This window comes from Neopelma chrysocephalum, unplaced genomic scaffold, assembly GCF_003984885.1.
Source record: "Neopelma chrysocephalum unplaced genomic scaffold, ASM398488v2 Primary Assembly neopelma1_86, whole genome shotgun sequence".
Classification (NCBI taxonomy): domain Eukaryota; kingdom Metazoa; phylum Chordata; class Aves; order Passeriformes; family Pipridae; genus Neopelma; species Neopelma chrysocephalum.
In genome coordinates, this window is record NW_020897748.1 from 4452128 (window position 1) to 4473907 (window position 21780).

The 21780-nt window shown below is 39.4% G+C and overlaps 1 protein-coding gene across 1 annotated transcript in view; it reads left to right on the forward strand.

Annotated features, from left to right (window-relative positions):
- The window catches only part of STK3 (serine/threonine kinase 3), a 127375-nt gene extending 115038 nt beyond the window's left edge, over window positions 1-12337 (forward strand). Inside the window, exon 11 of the mRNA XM_027692387.1 lies at window positions 8487-12337. Coding sequence (XP_027548188.1) covers window positions 8487-8645 — 159 coding nt within the window. The 3' untranslated portion in view covers window positions 8646-12337. The remainder of the gene's footprint in view (window positions 1-8486) is intronic.
- The last annotated feature ends 9443 nt before the right edge of the window (window positions 12338-21780 follow it).

The window sequence follows — 21780 nt, forward strand, 5'->3', positions numbered from 1 at the left end:
TGCTCTAAAAGTGATTTTTAAAAATGTCTGTGATGGATGATGCAATTCTAAAGAGAAAGCGATAGCAAATTAAAGTGTCATGCTTCAGTAGACTCAGGCGTGTAGTGTAACAATATACACTGTGTAAATGACATAGAAAAGAGAGAATGGTAGGATTTTTTCCTTCTGTACACTCAAATTAAATTTATTTTTTACACTTACAGTCAGATACTAAAGAATTGATCTTAAAGGTGCTTATTAATGGATGTTTATAGGCTGCCAGGTTTTTGAGAGATATTGCTTCAATTTATTTCCCCATGTTCAGAGTCTTCTGTGTTGCTTTATTTATTTTGGTGAAAATTATATACCTGACAGCTGCACGAGAATCAGTTGCTGTAGTAGGTAGAAACAATGTAAAATATGTTTGAACTGCTTAGAATCTGATGAAGCATTAATGCACACTACCTTACTGGTTTTGTCAGGAACTGGGTAAAATTGCAACAGGCAAAAGTTGACATTATTGCTAATTTTACATTGCTTTTCATGATAATCTATGCTTTTCCTTAGACTTCAGTTCCCATAGTCAGGAAAACTCATTAAAATTTTTGACTACTAAATTTTTTTTCCTGTGAGCTTTTTTAGCCTTTTTAATTGCAGAAATACTTAGATTCTAGCTGCCTCCTGATGACTTAGAAATGAAAAGGGAAATAAAAGGACACCTCCCTTCACATAAAAACATCTTATTTTAAGAATCTATTTTTAAGGGTAATTTAATGAAGGTAAAGGACTCAACTCATGATTTTTGAATTTTAGTACTAGCAGTATTTAATGTGTTCAAAGGAGAGTCCTGGGCAGTATTCAGAATAGGTTTGCAAATTATAGTACGCACTAATGCTATAGAAAACTTGGTTTTTTCCTCTTGGTTTCTATTGAAATGTCACTTTGTGTGAAGCTAAGCAAAGTCCTCTAGAGCTGAAAAATGTTGAGGATAGTGACTAAGATTTAGCTTTGTGTTTCTAAAATTATGTTCAGTTTTAATGTTAGAGCAGAGAGAATTCTAGTAGTGAAAATACGAATTAATCATGAAGAATTTATATACAATTTTATCCCTAGAAAAACATTTAAAATTACATGAACTTGTCCATCTTTAATTTTCTCTTAGTGCTATGTGCTTATTTTACCCCCCCAAAATGCATAAAATAACTGCAGTCCTGTGAGTGGACTTTGGCTTTTGAAATTTAATTTGTCAGTCCTTCTCTCCCATAAATTGCAAAAACAATTACAGTAAATGAGGTCATTTTTATATTTGTATGACTTTGTGAGTTGCAACAAGGATACTTGCTCTTCAGACAACCTGAAATAAATGCTCTCACTCCATTCCCCATCCTGGTTTGTTTTCTTGTGACTGTAGTGACAGCAGGAGTGGGGATGACAGCAAGTCAGAACTCTGATATGTGGCCAGTGGGTGTCCGAGACAGCTCGTCATCACCTGACACTGCTTAGACAGGTCAGCAGGATTTGCTGTATAAGCAAACATGAAACAGTTTCCTCCTGTTGCTGCACGGGAGCAGCTGAACAGACAACAGTTACTGTGGAATATTTTCTTGTACACAAGCATGTGACAACTTCATTAGTGAGATTCACAGATTCTGGGTGTGAACTCACAGTAGAGATGAACTGGTCAGAAAGGCCCACCTTGTACCTTTTGGACTCTAACTCAAGCCCAACTTTTTATACCAGAAAAAAAAGAGTTTGAAGCCATCAGTAGAACTCATTCCACTAGAGAAAAGAAAACTCTACTCAGCAGAGGGAAGTGAACAGTTGGAGAGAAAAGTTTCTCTTACCTGAGACCCCTAACACACAGCACAATCCAAGACATGCACTGGTTAAATCTTAGAAAGTGCTATGGGCCACCCCCTTTTGCAATTGCCATTGTTGCAATTATTGTTGTTAGCCATTCTGTTGATAGTTCATATTGTAGGAATTACTAGCAGATGGGAAAATAGATGACTCAGAATATAGTATTAACAATCCATATTTTTTTAATCAAGCCTAATAAGGCTTGTTGCATCTGTAAGATTCATTTAAGCAGTTGCTAGGAAGAATTTGTTTTTTCAAGTAAATACAACAAACTTGATACAGATTATTTTTTGATTGAATATCTATTTTCTTAACAATTTAAACCTTGAAAATACATTTGTTTGTTTCTGTTGCACCACCTTAATAGCAGTGTTCCATAATTTAGTTTGATAGACTGGAGTCTTGCAATGGTAACTCATGCATTATGGAATTACTAATGAAATCTAATTTTATCATATTGAAAACATCATTGGCCTAGAGGTTTTATTTACCTCTGTTGCTGTCAAGGGTGGATTAAGATTATAGTGTGCTACATCCACCAAAACTTTGGCTTTCACCCCTTGAAAAGTTTGGATGGCTACAGGTATGTGCTGGCCAAGTGTGGCTAATGAGTTCCAGACGCCTTCATCTAAATCCATGGACCCCAAGCACCACCGAGTATCTCAGATACGTGTCCTTCCTCCTGACTCCTGTGCTAGACACATGTGGAAGCCAGGAGTCGGGATTTACATTGCACCCTTTAACTTTGTGACTTCCGAGAGTCCAATTTTGGTTCTACATTATCTCCTTCCTTCTCAGCTTATTGCTACGGAATTCAGGTCTGTAGACAGGAACTCATATCTATTTTCCAAGTGCCTGTTTTGGCCAGAATTTTCATCAGTATGATTTGACTAGGGTTGTAAACAAAATATCTAAGGTGTGGTGTTGGTCCTCCTGCAGGCAGAAGTAGTATTGACTGCAAGTAACTATTCTTTGGTTTGCTGAAAATACTAATCTAAATGAACCTGGTCACATGGGATGCAAGAAGACAAAAAGACAAAAAAAAGTAAAACCTGTTGCACTTCCCTTGCAGAAGTTTGGTTCTGGGAGGTGACTGCATCAGTACTGTTTGAAGACGTGTAAAAAAAGAAATTAACCTGAAACCAGTATTGACCAGAGTAAGAATGTTTTCTGCATAGGTATATTGTGTTTGTGTGGCCTGGTTTTGATAGCAGGGGGGCTACAGGCATGGCTTCTGTGAGAAGCTGCCAGAAGCTTTCCCCATGTCTGGCAGAGCCAATGCCAGCTGGCTCCAGGGTGGACCTGCCGCTGGCCAGGCCAAGCCAATCAGGAATTATAGTAATGCCTCTGTGGTAACATATTTATGAAGGAAAAAAAAATATTGCACAGCTGTAATTGCAGCCAGAGAAGAGCAGAGAATATGTGAGAGTGAGAATATGTGAGAGGAACAACTATGCAGACACCAAGGTCAGTGGAGAAGGAGGGAGAAGAGATGCTGGAGCTGAGGTTTCCCTGCAGCCCATGTAGGTCAATGGGGGTGCAGAGATTCACCTGCAGCCTTTGGAGGAGACCCATGCCAGAGTGGGTAGATGTCTGAGAGAGGGCTGTGAACCCATGGGAAACCAGTGCTGGAGCAGGTTTCCTGGTAGGACTTGTGGCCCTGTGGGGAACCCACGCTGGAGCAGCCTGTACCTGAAGGACTACACCCTGTGGAAGAGTGACCCATGTTTCAGCAGTTCATGGAGAACTGTCTCCCATGGGAAAGACCCCACACTGAAGCAGGAGAAGGACTGTTCTCCCTGAGCAGCAGCAGGAACAGCATGTGATAAACTGACCGTAACCCCCATTCCCTGTCTCCCTGTGCCACTGGCAGGGAGGAGATAGAGCCCAGGAAGGAGAGAGGGGTGAGGGGAACGTGTTTGAAGATTTATTTTACTTCTCATTATCTTGCTCTGATTTTGTTAGTAATAAATTTAATTAATATCCCCAATTCGAGTCTGTTTTGCCTGTGACAGTATTTGGTGAGTGATCTCTCCCAGACCTTATCTCAACTCATGAACCTTTTTAATATTTTCTCCCCTCTGTCCAGTTCCAGAGGGAAGTGATAGAGTGGCTTTGGTGGGTGTCTGGCAGCCAGCCAGAGTCAACCTACTACAGTAGGAAATATTCTGACGCAATGCTGATCTGCATGGTATTCAACCAACCTTGCATGATCATGCAGGATTATCTTAAACCCCCAGACTGATTAGCAGTGGTTCCTGCCACCTTTACACAAGGGCAGTGAACTGTCTCTGGAGCACTTGTAGCTCTGACCTGGGCTCTAAACACAGCCGGAACACTTCATGCCTGGAGCTGCATCAGCTTTTGGATTTTTACTGTATCCCAACTTAATGATGACAGTCATATTAAGAAAAGCTTGCTAATGATTCCTAATCTGTTCTACTGCTTTTCAACTTCTATATGTAGCCTTTCCTGGAAAAGCCTCTAACCCTATTACAAATAAATTGAAAAGTAAGCAAGGAGGAGTTAAATGATTGGTGTCCCATTTGCTAAAAGTTTGAGATAAGGTGCACCAGGTTTCCAGACTTTCTGGTCTCCTAAGTGTGTGGTAAGTTGCCTTTTCCAAAGATTGTAAGTGAAAATTACAGTTCAGTTAGAAGGTTAGTTATGCTTTTATTCTGTGCTATTTGTCCCAGCTCAGGTTTGTGCTGCCGAAAGATATTTCTGCCACTGTAAGCTCCAGTTGATGAAGCTCCTTTCTGCATAGGTGCCTTTTTTCCACTAGGATTTCCCTCTGGATCAGGGAGGGGAGAAGGTAGAGACAGAAGCTGCTGGCACTCAGCTTGCAGTACTGGGAGCTTGTCCTGCAAGGATGACTGTTGGCTGGTCTCTTTGTAGGCAAAGTTGATTTCCTTTGCTCTAGCAAAGCACAGCAGAGAATTTCAAGGAGGCTTCTTTGAGTGCGACCATGTCCTGATAATCCATCAGCTTCTAGAAGAAATTACGCAAAGTCATCTGGCTCTGGAGGTGGTTTTGCTTCTTTGAAGTTTGGACTGTTCCTTTCCCAAACCCTTGTGATTATCTACTGAAATAAAAGGCCCAAGTGAAGGCAAACATTTTTACCAGACACCCCCATTCACTGAAGCCCTCTGTCTTGGAAGTGGTTCGTGTTGACACTAATTGCTGTCTCTTTTGTGGTTGTAGGGGTTTGATCTTGGAAAGGACACAATTGATTCCATTATTTAAAAAAGTGGCAGAAATTGAACTATGTATCATTGTCAAAGAATTACTTAATTGTTACAGTTCACAGCTTTGAAAGAGCTATTGAAATATAATTTAAAGCCTTTTTGAATTCCTGCATCTTGCACCACTGAGTGCTCTCCTCTCCCTTCCCATTAATCCCAGTAGCCCCAGTAGTTACAACAAACTACATGGTGAATTATTTATGGCAGTTTAAATTCCAAACTGTTTGCAACTGAAAGTAAATGAATGCTGAGCTCTATCACATTAAAAATTTGAATCGAAATATTTATCGTGCAGGGGAATAAATTACATTAGAGTAATTAAATATCTTGAGTTGTATCTACACATCTTGTTTGGTATATTTGCTGTTGCATTCAGTGTTTGGACTTTTGCAGGATTTGTGAGGTAATATCTATGGCAAAGACATAAGTCAAGAAAAAATATTTTTAAATTTGTCAAGGAGATATATATGTGCAGAAACACACACACATATCCTAGATTCAGTTGTGGCTGATTAAGTGGTTTTCTCATCTGATGTCAGATGAGACCTTCCTAACTCCTGTTTTCAGTTTCTTAATGCCCCTATTTTCTGCCACTTCCTTTCTTCAAATGTCTTGAGCATCAGCTGTTCATGCAGATGAATACTGTGGCTCCCTGGGTCCCCTGGGTGACATGTCTGAGATGATTCTGAAAGATTCTTAGTCTCTGGCTTAAAAAATTAATTTTCTTTATATTTTAATATCCATCCCAGCTGTCTGTGATCTTTAAAGAATAGTTAATTCTGTTTGCTGGCTCTGTTTCTTGATTGAAATTGAAATAAAAACTCACCCACGACATTCTTCTCTGATAATTTATGAAAAAATGTTTTCCAGTGCAGAATAATTATGTGATTATATCAGTTGGAGTCTATTCTATGCAGTTTGAGCTTGATGTCTACACTGGTGACTGAGAGGGAATAAATGACTGTCCAGGCTGGTCCAGAGTGGGTCAGAGGCTTCATCAGTGGCAGTTCTCACAAAACACAAGATTATTCAGTGCCTACCTTAGTCTTTGCTGGTCTGTGGAGCCCCAAATATGTTACTCGTGTCCCATGTGCTAAAAAAGTGGGTTTATTGCTCCTCTCATTTGTGTTGTGTTGGGATCTGTTAAATGGGAATTGGCACTGTCATTTCTTCTCATTTTACTTCAAATCTCTGACACTTCACTCCTCTAAAAGAGTATCTTCACTGAAAAGTGTGTCATGTGCCAGTTACATTTACCAATGGGCTAAAAATTAAATGGAATACTGCAATTTTTTAATCTTTTCTTTCTCTGAAAATGGAAAGGTCTTTTTCTGCAAAAGTCTAAGTGACTGAGGAATTCCTTTCCCCATCCTTTTTTCTGTATATCAGATGGGAGAAGTACAGTAAACTGGATGATATTTGATTTCTTGGGAGGTTACTCTTTCCTTCATAAGAAATAAAAGGTGTCATTTGTCCTTGGGAGAGACCAAAAGAGGGCAAATGAAGCGTCCAAAGGAGTGCAACAAAGATGGTGAAGGGCCTTGAGGGGAAACCGTATGAGGAGCAGCTGAGGGCACTTGGTCTGTTCAGCCTGGAGAAGAGGAGACTGAGAGGAGACCTCATTGCAGTTACAACTTCCTTGGGAGGGGAAGAGGAGGGGCAGGCAGGCACTGATCTCTCTGGTGACCAGTGACAGAACCTGAGGGAATGGCCTGAAGTTGTGTCAGGGGAGGTTTAGGTTGGATATTAGAAAAAGGTTCTTCACCCAGAGGGTGTTTAGGCATTGGAACAGGCTCCCCAGCGAAGTGGTCACAACACAAAGGGGCTGACAGAGTTCAAGATGTGTTTGGACAATGCTCTCAGGGACATGGTGTGGCTCTTGGGCATGTCCTGTTGCAGGGCTAAGGACTGGACTCAGTGATCCTTGTAAGTCCTTTCCAACTCAGCAGATTCTGTGAGACCAACATTGCTTACGAGCTATTGAACACATCTGAGCTCTCTGAAGCTCATACAGGTCTCAGAATCTTTGGTCCCCTAAGATATTTTGACATTTGGGATTTAATTTTCATCTTCATTAGGAATCTTATGGTTAAAATGATGTTGCATGAAAGTGTGCATCTTTTCCATGTGCTCTGATATGCCCCCTCTCTTTATTATCACTTTCAGTTATTTGTTTACTGTGTACGATGTGGTCTGTTAGTAGAAGTCATAATGCTGAGGTTTGGACTGTATGTAGCAATATGTGTTGCTAATTTATATGCCTCAATCGCTGATAAAAATAAAGATCAAAACTAGTATTTCATTCCTCAGGGAAAACAGATCAGACTGTGTTGATGGAAGCCTGCCCTAGATTCATGAATGAAGTATTGACTCATTAGTAGTCAATTCAGAAAATTAATTTTTTTTACCCATGATTTAGGTAGTGTGCTTGTTTGCAATGTCAGAATATTTGCAAACAAAACAAAGATTACGCCTTTCCTAGGAGGAAATTATTTGTGCTATTTGAAATTTGCTGATATTTTTCATACTCGGTGAAGAATAATTGGCGCATAGGCAATTCTGACAAGAGAGAAGCTCAGAAAGGCACTAAGCTACATCAGGAAAAATAATACATAGACCAGACAAAGGAACACGTTTCAAATGTAGATTCTTCCCTGCAGTAGCAGGTGGAGCAGGAGTACTGACGTGCCCCAGTACCTGACAAGACTCCAACCTTTATTGGCAGCGGCCAGCAAGACAGCAAAGTGATTTACTTGTTATATGACCAGTCATTTTTATTGAATGAAATGTAATGAACTGTTAAACATTGTGTAAAAATATTTTTAGAAAGAAAAGAACGGTCAAAGGTAACCCCCCATGAATTGAGGAAATTATTTTATGTATTATTTAAATGCTTTGCTAGCAATTTGCTTTGACTAGTTCTGGCAGCAGTCTGTTGAGGAAGGCAGATGCCTTGTCATTCTTATCAGAAAGTACCTCTGAATATCTGTCAGACTATTACAGTAGCTGTCTATTTTTCAGGCTTCTGTAGGAGACTGATGTTCAGTAAGAAGAATTTGATTAGGCAGTATAATTTATATACATGAATATAATTGTGTATGCTGTGGCAGCCTAATGGGTTAAACTTCAGCCCTATATTTATTTGCAACATTTGCAAAGTGATTTTTTTTTTTAATTAAATGTACTATGTGTGTTTGTTTTCATATGCTGTTAGATTATTGACTGTGGAGAATACTGAGGCTTTTGGTTGTATCAACAGTTATATATACACGTATACATACACTCAAAGTGTGTAAAAACACTGCAACTGTAAATTAAAGGATTATGGAAGGTAGTGGTTTTCATTTTTATTGTAAACACTTTCTAATTTTTTTTTGTGGTTGTTCTTTTGTTGTTTTACAGTTAAAGAATCTGAGTTTGGAAGAATTACAGATGAGATTAAAAGCTTTGGACCCTATGATGGAACGAGAAATTGAGGAGCTTCGTCAGAGGTACACTGCAAAGAGGCAACCCATCCTAGATGCGATGGATGCAAAGAAACGGAGGCAGCAAAATTTCTGAGTTAGTTTTACTTTCAGAGGTAATAATATGAGTCACTGTGGACACTGGTGGCTTTGTAACAGTCTGAAGGAATTGGATTATGAGAGTTTTCAAAAACCCAGTCTGTTGAAATTTCCTTCACGAGCAATGACAATTGGAGCAGTGAAAGAATATATATATGGTGTTCTGCAAAGGCAGAGAAACACATCACCACTTGTTTGCATTTTCAAATGTTTAATGTAATACAAGTTTAATCTGTTGCTTCCCAATCTTTTTCAGGTGTATAGTGGTAATTTGGTGTTGTACATTGGGAATTGTGTTTTGGAGCACCTGGAATGATTTCTTGATTGTGCAACACTACCGAGCCTTATATTGCAATGTATTTTTCTTCCCCTTAAGTAGCATATTTATTATGTAATCTTTGGTTATCCTATTTATTTTATGCCTGTTTCCTTTTATGTTGGGAAGTATTAGGATAATATTGTGGAGAGCAGAGTCAGATTAGATAAAATTGGTATTATAGTATAATGAGAAGTTGCTCACCACTCTGTTATCTTTTAACAATTTCCAATTTCAGCAAACATCCCAATTCAGGACAGCACTTGAACATGTATCCGGCCGATTTGTATCAGTAGGATTTAAGCAGAAAGTAAGTAACAGGCACATGTTTTTCTGCTCTCCTGAATCAGGGACTGTGGTTGTAGTTGAGCAGTACAGTTGTTACACTACAGAGGATTTTTAGAGAGTGTTTCTGTCATTTCTACGCACACTGAGTCAGCTGTCATTAAACAAGAAAACAAGTGCCTAATCAGTTTTGATTTTTGTTATTCAGAAGAAGCAATACTTGCAGTCACTCCTTCAGAGTAAACTTCCAATTGCTATTGCAGTTCTGACCAGTATAAACCTCTATTTTGCACCATAGTTTTATAATGAAGTAACAGCTACAGTTTTTGGATGTTTTTTTGGTTCATTTGGGTTTCTTTGTCACTGTTTTGAGGGGAGAGGGGAGTTATTAGTGGTTTGGGTTTGTTTTGTTTTCACATTATAGATACAAAGGGATAGTAATTTAAAAGCCAAAGAAAATAAAATTAATACTTATATTTAATAAGTATAGAAAAGAAGCAACATTTTACAGTCCTCTGAGAGTTTTGTCCTGCAATCACTAAATATTCAATATTCCTGTAGTCTTCTGTTGGTAGATTTTCAGGAATCAGAAATGCAGGACCAAGCTCTTAACTTTTTACAAGTTATTCTCTCTGGTTTATATTGTGGAATACCTAGCAGGTAGAATTTGCAACATTGCAAGAAATATTTCATACTTAGCAGGAAACGTGATCCACTTTCTGAACAATCTACTGTGTTCTCTATTGAAATATTTACTATTGTTGCCTTTTATGTAAATAACTTCACTGTGATAGTCATACTTCTTTATACAATACAGCTGAAAAGATCTTTACGTTCAGCCATTAGCTGTTAAATTTTTAATGGTGACTACTGTATGGGCATCTTCTGTTAAATGTTTTCTGGAAGTTAGTAATCATCTCATACCTCTTAACATTTACTGTCATCATACATGGACCATTTAGATGGAACAGTGCAGATTTTGGAAATGGTGCATTTTATCAAAAAGCTTGTGCAAAAGGAAACCAAAAGTTTTCACAAGATCAGCATTCTACAGCTGTGCTGGGACCAGGACTTGGGTTTGAGCCATTGTTGTCATTGTCATTCTCCATGTGTTTGCATGTACACCAGGCTCTGACATGTAAACCCTAGAGTCAAATAAATCTTGATTGTGATTGTTAGAACATCTGTACACTCAACTCTCTTCATATTTCCTAGAGTGATGACCATTCCTTGTGAAAATGCAAGAACACAGAAGATCCATAAAAATTACTTTAGGCAAGATAAAATGAACCTGGTAGTCTTATGCCTCACATTTATACAATGAAATGATGTAAAGTAAAAAATGATATAATCATGTCACTGTGTTATTAGATTATAATCATAACGCAGGAAAAAATAACAGTACCAACTTCCCCCTATCAATATGGTTCTTATTTATTTAAAATGAAGTTCTTCTTCTTGAGCTTTCTGTTCTCAAAAACTCAAAGATGTGCGTGCATACATAGATTTGTGTAGGTATACACACGTATATATGCATATCTATATATGTAAGAAAAAATATAAAACACATTTAAACCATCAGGAGAGGAACCTAGCTTGCCTTTTCGTGGTGTGCCTTTAAGCAAAGTGTCATTGTCCAGACACTCTTACCTGCATCCTTAGCAGCTAAATTTTCCCTTTCTCTATCTTAAACTTTTCACACCAAAAATAAGACTTTGATTTTGAATAATGTGGCTTTACAGTGTGATAGACAGTGTAACAAAAATTATCACAAATTTCGTATTTTGTGTATTCTGAAAACTGTAGTAATGTGGCACCCTAAAAATTAATTGCTTATCCTGAGGGACTCCAGTAAAAGGCCGTTTTAGACTAGAGCTGTTGCAGTCTGGCATCTGAAAGCCATCAGAAGGACATCCTTTCTTCAATCCTGATGTGTCTGCATAGAAACAACTCAATTTTTGTGCATATGCATGCACACAAGAAGAGATTATACATGCAGGAAAAAAATGTAAACACTATGGAATAAAACAAATGTAAACAAGCTACTTAAAATGGGTGAAAAATAGCATCTGATGTACTGTAAACTGTGTAGATACAGGATGTTTGTGACCAAAGAATACTTTCACCAATTAATATGAAATCAGTAATGTTTCCATTCTGTATGGTGCACACTATGGTCAGTGAGAGCTGCCTTTGGCTTTAGCAGCCAGAGTATGGAGCTCTAAATTAATGTGCAAGCATAGCATAGGGAAATAAGTTTTATACTCAGAGATGGACGCAACTTATTTTTTCTTTCTTCTGTTTATATAAATGAATGAAATCATCCATGTTGATGACTGCACATCTCTACTGGAGGATGAGCATCTCTATAAAGGAAAGTCAATAGTATAATAAATAAGATATTTTAAAAGCAAGCCTTGCAGAAAACCTGATAGAACTACTGACAAGTTAACCTTCAGTAAGATTTTAACCAAGCAATTTCTTGTTTGCTTCTGACTTTGTATGTTTAGATTTAGTAAGTTAAAAAAAAATGAAAAATCATTGCTTATTACTAAACATTTGTAATAAAAGCTAATTTTTCATGTATAATTGTTGACTTGTTGTTCATTCTAACTGAAGCAAAATTATCTTAATAGTAACCATTAATACTCATTTCCATAGTCATCCCTCATGCTTTTGTTTCCTTTCTATAACACTGCAAGCCCAGCTGTGAGCGCAGAAACCCACGTCTCTCAAAGTCAACTCTGGAAAGGATTTTTCCAGATCACAACATTGTTGCAAGATCTAGAAGTCTGAGGATCTCCATGAAAGCATAGCAGGCCTAAGGAAAGAAATCCTCAGTATTAGCAGACATAAGTGGCTTGTGTTGCTCCTTTGTTTTTCTCATTGCACTAAAAAATCAATAGGTAATGGATAGGCTCAAGTAGGAAAAGTAAATACATTTAATGAATTTGATTCCATTGCCCATTTATTTTCTGATATTTTTTTTTAATTATTCTCTTAAGAATTTGCCCACAGACATTTTCATGAAAAATGAACTTGTGAGCAAAACTCCTTAGTGATCCACAGTATGTTTGAAGTGACAAAATTCAGCTGCTAATCTGAACTAATCTGACAATTAATTGGCTAGAATAATTATTTACTGTTTATTTATGCTAAATAATATGTTGTCTGCATTTGCACAGTGTATTCCAATGAGAGTGCACAGTGGCTCAGGCTGCTTCTCCATCCGGTGTGTTTGTTGAACTTCCAAATATAAATATGTCTCATGATGAGTGAACCCCTGCACAAATATGTGAGATAGCCTGACTCCCCATTAATAGGCACTGGTGCTTCCAAGCAGAATGTGAACTGTACAACATCTGTAAAGCAGTTTGTGCACGTGCTGCTCTGTCAGTATGATATGATGAGGGTTACATTTTCTTAAGTGTATACATGGTTATAAAGCTAATTAAAAAGACCTCACAATGTGAGGAGGGGACCCCTGGTAGTCTAGTGGTTAGGATGCGGCACTCTCACCGCCGCGGCCTGGGTTCGATTTCCGATCAGGGATACTCCCCCGGGCAGATGGAGCTCGTCAGCCCTGTGAGGCCATCCGTCTATGAGAAAGTCACTCTAAACAAACCTACGTCCTGAGGACCTCACTGCCATTGTCCAAGCTTGCTTGGCCCCGGCAGATGAACCTTAGGATTAAAGGGTGGCTCAGTTCAGCGCATGCTGTGTCTCACCTAAAAAATCCATTGCGCAGGCTTGAAAGGTAAAAGACTTTTCCCAAAATCTTCGTTCGCGAAGACTGGCCATACTATACAATGTGAGGTAGTCTTTATTTCTTTGCATTCTTCAATACTAAAGTCTCCAGCTTACTGTGGCATTTCTTTTTCTGTTTCCAAAGATCATGATAGGTGTTACATAGTCATGTCACAGAATCAATTAGGTTGGAAAAGACCTCTGAGATTATTGATTCCAACCTATGACCAAACCACCATCATGTCAACTAGACCGTGGCACTAAGTACCGCCTCCAGTCTTTTCTTAAACACCTCCAGGGCTGGTGACTCCACCAGTTCATGGAAGTTTTCCAACTTGTTTAGGTTGGAAAAGACCTCTAAGATCAGTGAGTCCAACTGTTAAGACAGCACTGCAAAGTCCACGCTAAAGCCTAAGTCCCTAAGTGCCACATCGACACGTCTCTTAAATACCTCCAGGGATGGTGACACCACCGCTTCCTTGGGCAACCTGTTCCAGGACCATCTTTTTGGTGAAGAAAATTTTCTTAATATGCAATTAAAACCTGCCCTGGCGCAACTTGAGGCTGTGTCATGCAGTTGGCTGGGAAATTTACTTTGGGATATTTGTATACCAGGCTCTGATGCAGCTGAGTTATGCCTACTATTGCCACACTTGGAGAGAATGTGTCCTGGGTAGCATGCACGCACCCTGTTTCTCACCATTGTGTTGTGCAAAATGAAGTAATAGCTTAAGCTTTTTGGGGAAAAGCAAATTACATTGATGTTCACTGCAAAGTCATTAAGTTGCACTTGTAGATTTGCCTTGTTAAATTTGTTTTAAAATACCTTTTCACAGAATGTATTTCTCCTCTCTGTTCAGTGTATTCATTATGGAAGGAGCCTATCTTTTATATGGTGTGCTCTCATCCATTTTCATTTGGTTTAATTTGTTAGGGTTTTTAAAGCATACTTGAAAATTCCCCATATTTTCCTTCTCTTCCCTCTGCTCAGGAAGATGTATGTGGGCTTTACTTTTAAGAGCATCCCCTGAGCCAAGAGTCCTTGGGACATTGTGCCCAAGTGCAAATGTCAGCAACAGCTTTTATTCTCTTCTTCTATTCAGAGATCACTGAAGTCTCAGATATCCTGTTTTCCCTTCCTTTGAAAAGATGGGATGTTCAGATTCTAAGCAAATCTTTGTTAGTCCCAGAACAACAGATACTTGATACTTTTTTCCATTGTTAATTTCACAGATTCTTCCGGATAGATTCATGCTTAGTTTCGCTAGGCCTTAGAGAATCTTCTGGACTGGAGAAGAGTAATATTTGAAGAAATAGGAAGAAAGAAACATTTTTTTAAATCTTTGCGGAGAAAAGAAAAAGCATATGGCATTTGCACCTGACCAGGCTGCCTATGAGGCTAACTATGGATGTGAGGAAAAAGGTGTTGGCTGACAAAAGCAAATCAGGTGGTCATCTATGTAGCTTACTGTTCTGTGTTGCTGTTTCACATCTAATTTTCTTCCATTTGTATTTATTGTCTTCTATGTTCATGCTTTATTTATTTCCTTGCCATTTTCAAAGATAGAAGTTTTAATTTTTACAGACTTTATAAATGGAAACATCCTGTAACAGTGCCAAATAAATAAACGTGGAAAAAACCCAATGAAGGTCACCAAGGTGGGGTGTTTTCCTTTGCTCCCCCACTCATCCGGGGTAGTGGAGGCTTTTGACAGCAGATGTTGATTGCCTCTGCATGGAGAGGCTTTCCCTGCTCCAACGCTGGGCAAGACATGGATGGAGATGGTTTTATCATAAGGGCTGAACGAGCTGTGCACCTACTCAGGATGTCGTGTAAGTGTTGTGCCCTGCTGGGAACCACTGTTGTCCTCCTGCGCCTGCAAAGCGTGAGGCACCACCACGAAGCCGTGAGTTCTGCTTTGCCGAGAGACTCAGTGGGAATCTGGAAGCTGTTAATCCGCATCAGGGTCAGCACTATGCTCAAACCAATACCTGTGGAAGCCTCACAGGAGCAAGCTCTTATCTGGAGGACAAGGCCATGCTATGGTACCAGACAGCTTTTGATGCCGCTTCGCTTTGTTGACAGGGCTGCAGTATGGCCATAGCACCCGATAAGGTGTGCCCACACTAAGGAATCTGAGAATCATGTTTAACGCTTGGGAAGGATAGAGTTCCCTGTGTCTATTTTTTTATTGATGTGCAACAAATATTTAGTGTACCTTAGGGAACTGTCTCAGTGCAGTGGAAGAGTTTGTGTAATGGCATCAACTAATGATCACTCCATGCCCCGTGCCAGGGTGTTTCTTAGTCCAACAGCACTATTCCTTGGCCTCCCAAGTTCTTACTGTGGGTGCTGGGTTTAGCTTTACTAGAAGTGATGGTGGGAACAGGAAGGTTTCATGTGATGTAGGCAAACAGCCAGAGTTCTTGCTTGGTGTTGATACTTGATCAGTGAAATAGGCCTTTCTAAAGGCCACAGAAAATTCAGAGGGGATAAACTGGGCAGTAAGCAGGGAGCTGCCCAGAGCCAGGCAGTGGGAAGGCATTAGAAGGAATTAAACTAATCTGATTCTGGGCTCAAATGCTGGTTTTTCTGTCTGTCACAATGGGAGAAAACATTAATGATATTTACCATTTACCATGGCACTACAAACCCCAGCGATCTTCAAATTTCTTTCTTTAGATTTCAGAGCTTCAGAAGTTAAATTTGTAATATGCATGGCCACATGCTAATGTATCTGGATATTTTTTTTTCTGTCAAATTAATTAAACCATATATTGTTTACTGAAGACCTGGTCTCTTCTCTCCAGGGATATTTCTTCTGAGGACAGATATTTTATATTACAGTATCTCTCCCTAGGCAGCTCCCAGAGGAAGATGTATCCCTCCTAGTCCTGTTTCTTCCCTTGGGGACAGTGTTTGGAGATGACCAGTATAACTGTTCTTTCACTGCACCCAAGTGTGCTCAGAAACACACACAAGCAGCCTCCCATGGATCCTTTTGTTCCCTTGGTGTCACTGGAAGGTTCGATGTATGAGAAGATGGCTGTGGCCCTCAGATGTTTCTAACACTTTTTCCCCTCTTCGGATCTTTCTGCTGCTTTGGACTCCTGGGCTCCCAAAGCCTGCGTGGTTGCTGTTAAGGAAAACCTTGCAGCCAGAACATCAAAGAGGGAGACCAAAAGCTTTTGAGTTGATTTATCTGACACTAAGCTTTTTGTGTGAAGCATCAATTGGTATTTCATTTTTATTACAGTACAATGGGGTATACAGGCTTAACAGCAAGAAGTGTCCCTTTGATCTCTCATTGCACATGAAAACAGGTGTCATAGTCCAGAGATTATGAAGGTCAGAGATTATTTGAGGAAGGATTAAGTAGAGTTACCATTTTTCTTAGCAACCATATCCAAAAGCATGAGATACTTTTTAAAGTGCAGATGTTATTTCAGTCTCTAGTAAGTTGTATTTATTTGTCATATACCAATTTTCCCTGCTGAAACTATGGGAGAAGACTAGAATTTTTCAGTGTTTCATATTAAAAATGCAGAAACAAGTCAAATGCTGTACTGATAAATACAATTAATAAAATAACTTTTTCTGAGTCTCCTAATATCCAGGAGAAATTTTGAGTTGCTTTTCCTGTTAGGTGATCTTTACAGAAGGTAGTCCTGAGCCTGTCCAGAAAATAATGGGGTGAATCGAATAATGTTCAACACTACCCTTCATATACACATACAATTGCTTAATCCAAATCCTATTTACCTCAGAAAGTGAACAGAATTCTCTGGTGCAGTGAGTACTGGTTCAGTATTTCCATAAACACAGCTGAAATCTTGCTCTGACTCATTCCAAGAGTCTCTCCTCCCATTAGAAACTCTAAAACAACCAAAAGTAATTTGGTAACCCACTATGAGTATGTTGGTATCTCTCCTGCCAAGGAAGCACATCCACCACTGTTTGCTCAGCTTTAATAGAAATACTTTAGCTTTTGGGGATGTTTATATTCTGCAATGTAATGTGGCTAAAATTGATGGCAATAGTATTGTAGTAGATTCAACAAACCTATTTCTCCAAGTTAGTGTAATTATAAATTTCATTGATAACCAGATGTTTAAACAGCCCCTAAATATGTAATTACTGGAATAAATAGCAATTGAGAATTTCTAGGATTATAGGACCAGTAATACAGTAGCCCCACATCCCAACAATTTATGCAAATTTATTCCATGAGTGGGTACGAGTTTGAAGCCTTTTAAATGTAGTTAACATTGATTTATTCAGCTCATCAACTGACATGAATTTTATACATCTCATAGCACTTATCTTCATTTACTGCCTCCACAAAAAGCTTGACAGTTCAGTCCTATCTTGCAGTTAAAGTAGGAGGAAGTCTTATTCGCAAAGTGTTTGACCAATATGAACTTAAGTGTTTAGTTCAGCTCTTTGCTCTAGAACAAGGAACAATTCAGGCATTTTAAGAAGAGATTGCTGCTGTGTCTCTGAGGTGTCTTCCAGCTTCTGTCCTGATCAATGGAAATGAGGCTGCTCGGGGCCGACTGGGCCCTGTGGTGCAGAGCCAAACAGCTCCTGTGTTCCCTCGTCACAGGAAGTGACAGAAACTGCTTGGCCTTACTTACCCAAAATACCATGAGGCTGCCAACCTCATGTTTAGAGCGCCATGTTACTGACCCAAGTGAAGGAAGGGTGTGTCTAACACCCCTGTCTGTGCTTAGAAGTTTGGAAATCTACACTTTGAGAACCTGGTCTCTGATCTTTGGTCCAGATCTTTAAATGAAGCCATGTAAGACATGGCTGTCCTGTGCACTTTTCAAGGGAAAAAATTGAAACACTATAAAGCTGCAGCTTTGTTTTCCATTCAGGTTTATTCTTCTTTTCTGAGCTGCATTGGATTAACATTTTATTTTAAAAGCCCAGAATCCAAGTAGACTGACCTTTCATTCACCATAGCTTTTTCCTCACCTTCTCTATCAGGATGGAGAAACACATTTTCCTTTTTCGGTAGTGCTTTCTCAGGATGGAAGATTGTCAGGTATCTTGTTTCAGCAATCATTAACTGCCTCTCAAAGTCTTTTTCTTCTATATTCTCGTTATGTCTAGACTGACCTATCTCTGAATCTAATTTGATTAAGAAAATCAAATGCACTCAGAAACACCTGCCACCTCCTGTTCCTGGCATGACTGCCATGTCCTGGCATGTTAAATGGTTTTGGTGCTTTGAGGCTCCTGCTGAGTGTGAGGAAGCACACTTGTGTTTTTGTGTGCTGGTGGATGGGCCAGTGTAGCTTCTCACGTAAAGCAGAGTCCTTTGTGCTCTCCAGCACTGCCCTGGTAGCACTGGTGAGAGCTCCAGTACAGTTCCAGTTTACTGTGCTTGGTGAACATGAGAGTCAGGAGTGGGTCTGCCCTCAACAATGTATAAGGAAGCCTTGGTCCATTTTTGTCACCAAAACATAAGGAAAATTTCCCTATATATGCAAAGCATTTTCAGTGATACAGCTGAGATGCCTCATGCAAAAATGAACTGTCAAACCTGACAGTTCCCTTGCCAGGCTGCATATGAAAGGATCAGAGAAGGAGCTGCATCCTGACTTTCCCCCTGCTGTGGGACCTGCCTTGCACATCTGCTGGCCATGCAAGAGAAGGCGAGATGTATAAGGGGGAATAGGATGGGGATAACCCACTCTTCCGGAAGGTGCTTGCAGGTGGCACCAGCCTCTTCCCTGGTTTCAGCTGTCTTCTTTAGAGCATGCTCCCACAGGGAATGCTGAAAACCAATTCACCAAAGGAAAATACATCCAAGGCTGCTTCCTTTGGGTTTTCAGAGTAGGGATCAAAAGGTTAAACAAGGATCATACCAACAGTGACAGTAGGAAGCTGTGCCTTGGTATGGAAAGAAGAAAAAAAGAAACATAGAAAATGGATTTTTCCGAAAAGTAAACCACATTTTTGACATGTTATCTTTTGCCATACTTGGAAAACCTAACATACAAAGATGCTAGCCCATGGGCTAGCATGCCTAGGCACTGGTACAATAGAAATAGATTATAATTTACCTGGTAATTAAACAGATGGTCATTAAAGGGGCTATGCTAGGGTATCAATATTTAGAATACTTCCTAAAATGGGACACAAGATGAATTTCAAAAATTGCATAGTAATTTTAAAGGATAATTTCCACTGAAAGTTGGTGGGATTGCTGTTCCTGAGTCAGGAACTCCAAACCCTCATTTTGCTGTGTAACAATCCCAGCACATCACCCATATGTCATGGAGGCTGCAGGAATAGCCACATCAGGATATGGCAGATAGATGGAGAGGATGAAGCAAGAGGTACAGGACTTGAGATGGGCAGCACAACAGCTGCTGGTAAGCAAACTGTGCTGTGGGAGTACCACTTATCTTACAAATGGGATTAAGAGTTTTCTTTGAAAGTCAATGGTGTAACCAGTGGAATAGTCTGCTCAGAGCTACACAGGCTTGTGCACCACAAAGAGCACCTGTGCATTGGGTGACAACAAGCAGATGTTGGACTGTGCATCTGAAAGTGGGCAGCTCTCTTAGGCTGCTTTAGATACATACCAGAAATTGTCAGATTTATAGCAGACTTTGTCCAATTACCAAAAAACTTAGCCCTGTTTATTTCTGAACAGAGATCAGTGAGAAGCCAAAGCCCATTTGTACCCTGGAAGAAAAAATGCAAGAGTGGGAGGTGCTGATGTTTCTTCTGCACTTGTGTGAAGCTGAAATGTTGGATTTGTGCCACTGCCTCCTATGGCAGATGCATGTATTTATCCAAGTGAGGACTTACATGATTTAGGGTTGTGTGTAAAGGGTGAGGTGATGTCAGATAAACAAATTTCTGCAGTGTCCAGTGAGAGGTCAGTTTGAGTCTCAACACCTGTGAGATGATTCTCCATCCTCTGTACTAGCAGGAGAAATAAATTCCAGAGCCAGACTTTTGCCAGCAGTGTCATGTGATCTTGGGAAACACTTTCTAGAGTGCTTGGAGGTTGCTTCCTCCAGCTGACAACCCGTAACTTTATTTATGAGAGGTGAAGTTATCCACGATCTTTAATGAGGGTGATGTTTCTTAGCAGCTTCAATGATTGCTCTGTAGAACTGTTGCTTTGAATGATGTATTGACCATTGCTCCATTGTTAACCCAGTAAATTATTCTCAGATGAGAAGCATATTTTTTTTTTATGAAAAAGGAAGAATCAGTAAAAGATGCTTCATAAACTGGGTGGAAACATTCTTCTACCCTGCCTGAATAGTGGGCAACTTGAAAATTAGTTACAGGAGATCAAATTAATTTCTGGTGTAACTTAATGGGAAACCAGGTGGATAAAGTGGAAAATAAATTACGAATAACATGATGAGAAAAGAATAGTTCCGGCACAACACCTCACCGAGGAATATGAGTGGTGACTTGGGTTGAATGTTGTTTGAAAGTACCATCAAAGGTAGATTAAAATCAGGAGTCTTGTGAGAGGAAATGGATAACTAGTACAGCGAGCAGCTACTCCAGGGGTTTTCTGCTGCTTATATGTGCACAGCTGGGGCCTCAAAGGATAGGAGTTGTTTTGTAAGAGATGAAAGGTCGTGTCAAGTTGATTTAGTGCCGACAAGTGCTGATGATTTGTTGCTCAGTCCCTAATCTGTCAGGTAGAGTACAAGAAACTTACACTGTTTGTTCAACTGAAAAATGTGGGCTCCCCAACAAAACCACCAATTAAGAGCATTTCTAAAATTAGAAATCTAGCCTGATGTATTTGTTTAAAAGAAACTTATCTTCACAATGAGACCCACGCTTCTCTTTGATTCTAATATCTACTCAGAATATCCTGAAACTTAAATCAGTTCTTAATCCCTGGTAGAATATCATTTTTATGCATTTAATTTTCATTTTGTGACACAAAGCTGAGTTTTTGAGTGCGTTATACACTACTGGGACAAGAAACACAGTACAAAGAGCACCAGATACAGTAGTTCCCTGCAGTCTTGTAAAGATCTATACAAAAAGGTACAAATACGGGAGGTATTCAAGTTGGAAAATTAAATGCCAAGTTTTTTGTTTTTAAGTTTGCAATGTGAAGTAGCTCATGCTCTATATAATATATGAGGAAAAAACAGTCTGCTTTCAAAATGGGTAGTCTGCAGGGAAAGAGAGAATTAGCAACTGATGAAAGTAAGTGAATAATAAACCAGGCAATAATACAAAATCTGAACATACATAAAAAGCTTAATCACAATCTATATATAGATTTTACATCTCATGAAAATAATGTAACACATTGCTTCTCAAGGGCGTCTCCGACTCTCATAATAACCTAGATTTGTACTAGAAATTCAGATTCTCTAACAGTTTATTCCTGGCAATCAAGTAAGTTGCCTCATCTGAAATGGTACCACAATCCTAATTTAAACAATACAAAGCTCTCAGACAAAAGAGAGTAGGCACAGCATTTCCACTGGTGCCAGGAACATGACTGTCACAGGCAGGAGGAGCACATGCCAATGCAATGTTCTTCAGTAAACTGCACATCCATAGTAAGGAGATTTCTGACCACAGCAATTTTCAAGTTTCAAACTCTGGAGAAAGTGACCAGTTAGTCCTCTCATCCTTCAATTCTGACTCACTGGTTATGGAATTGCAGATGTCCTGCTCTTACACAACAGTGAGTGAAGAATTCTGGCAAAAGTACTGACTACTCAAAAAGTACACTGCCTCTTCTCCCCTGTGAGGCTTTGGAGAGACTGAATT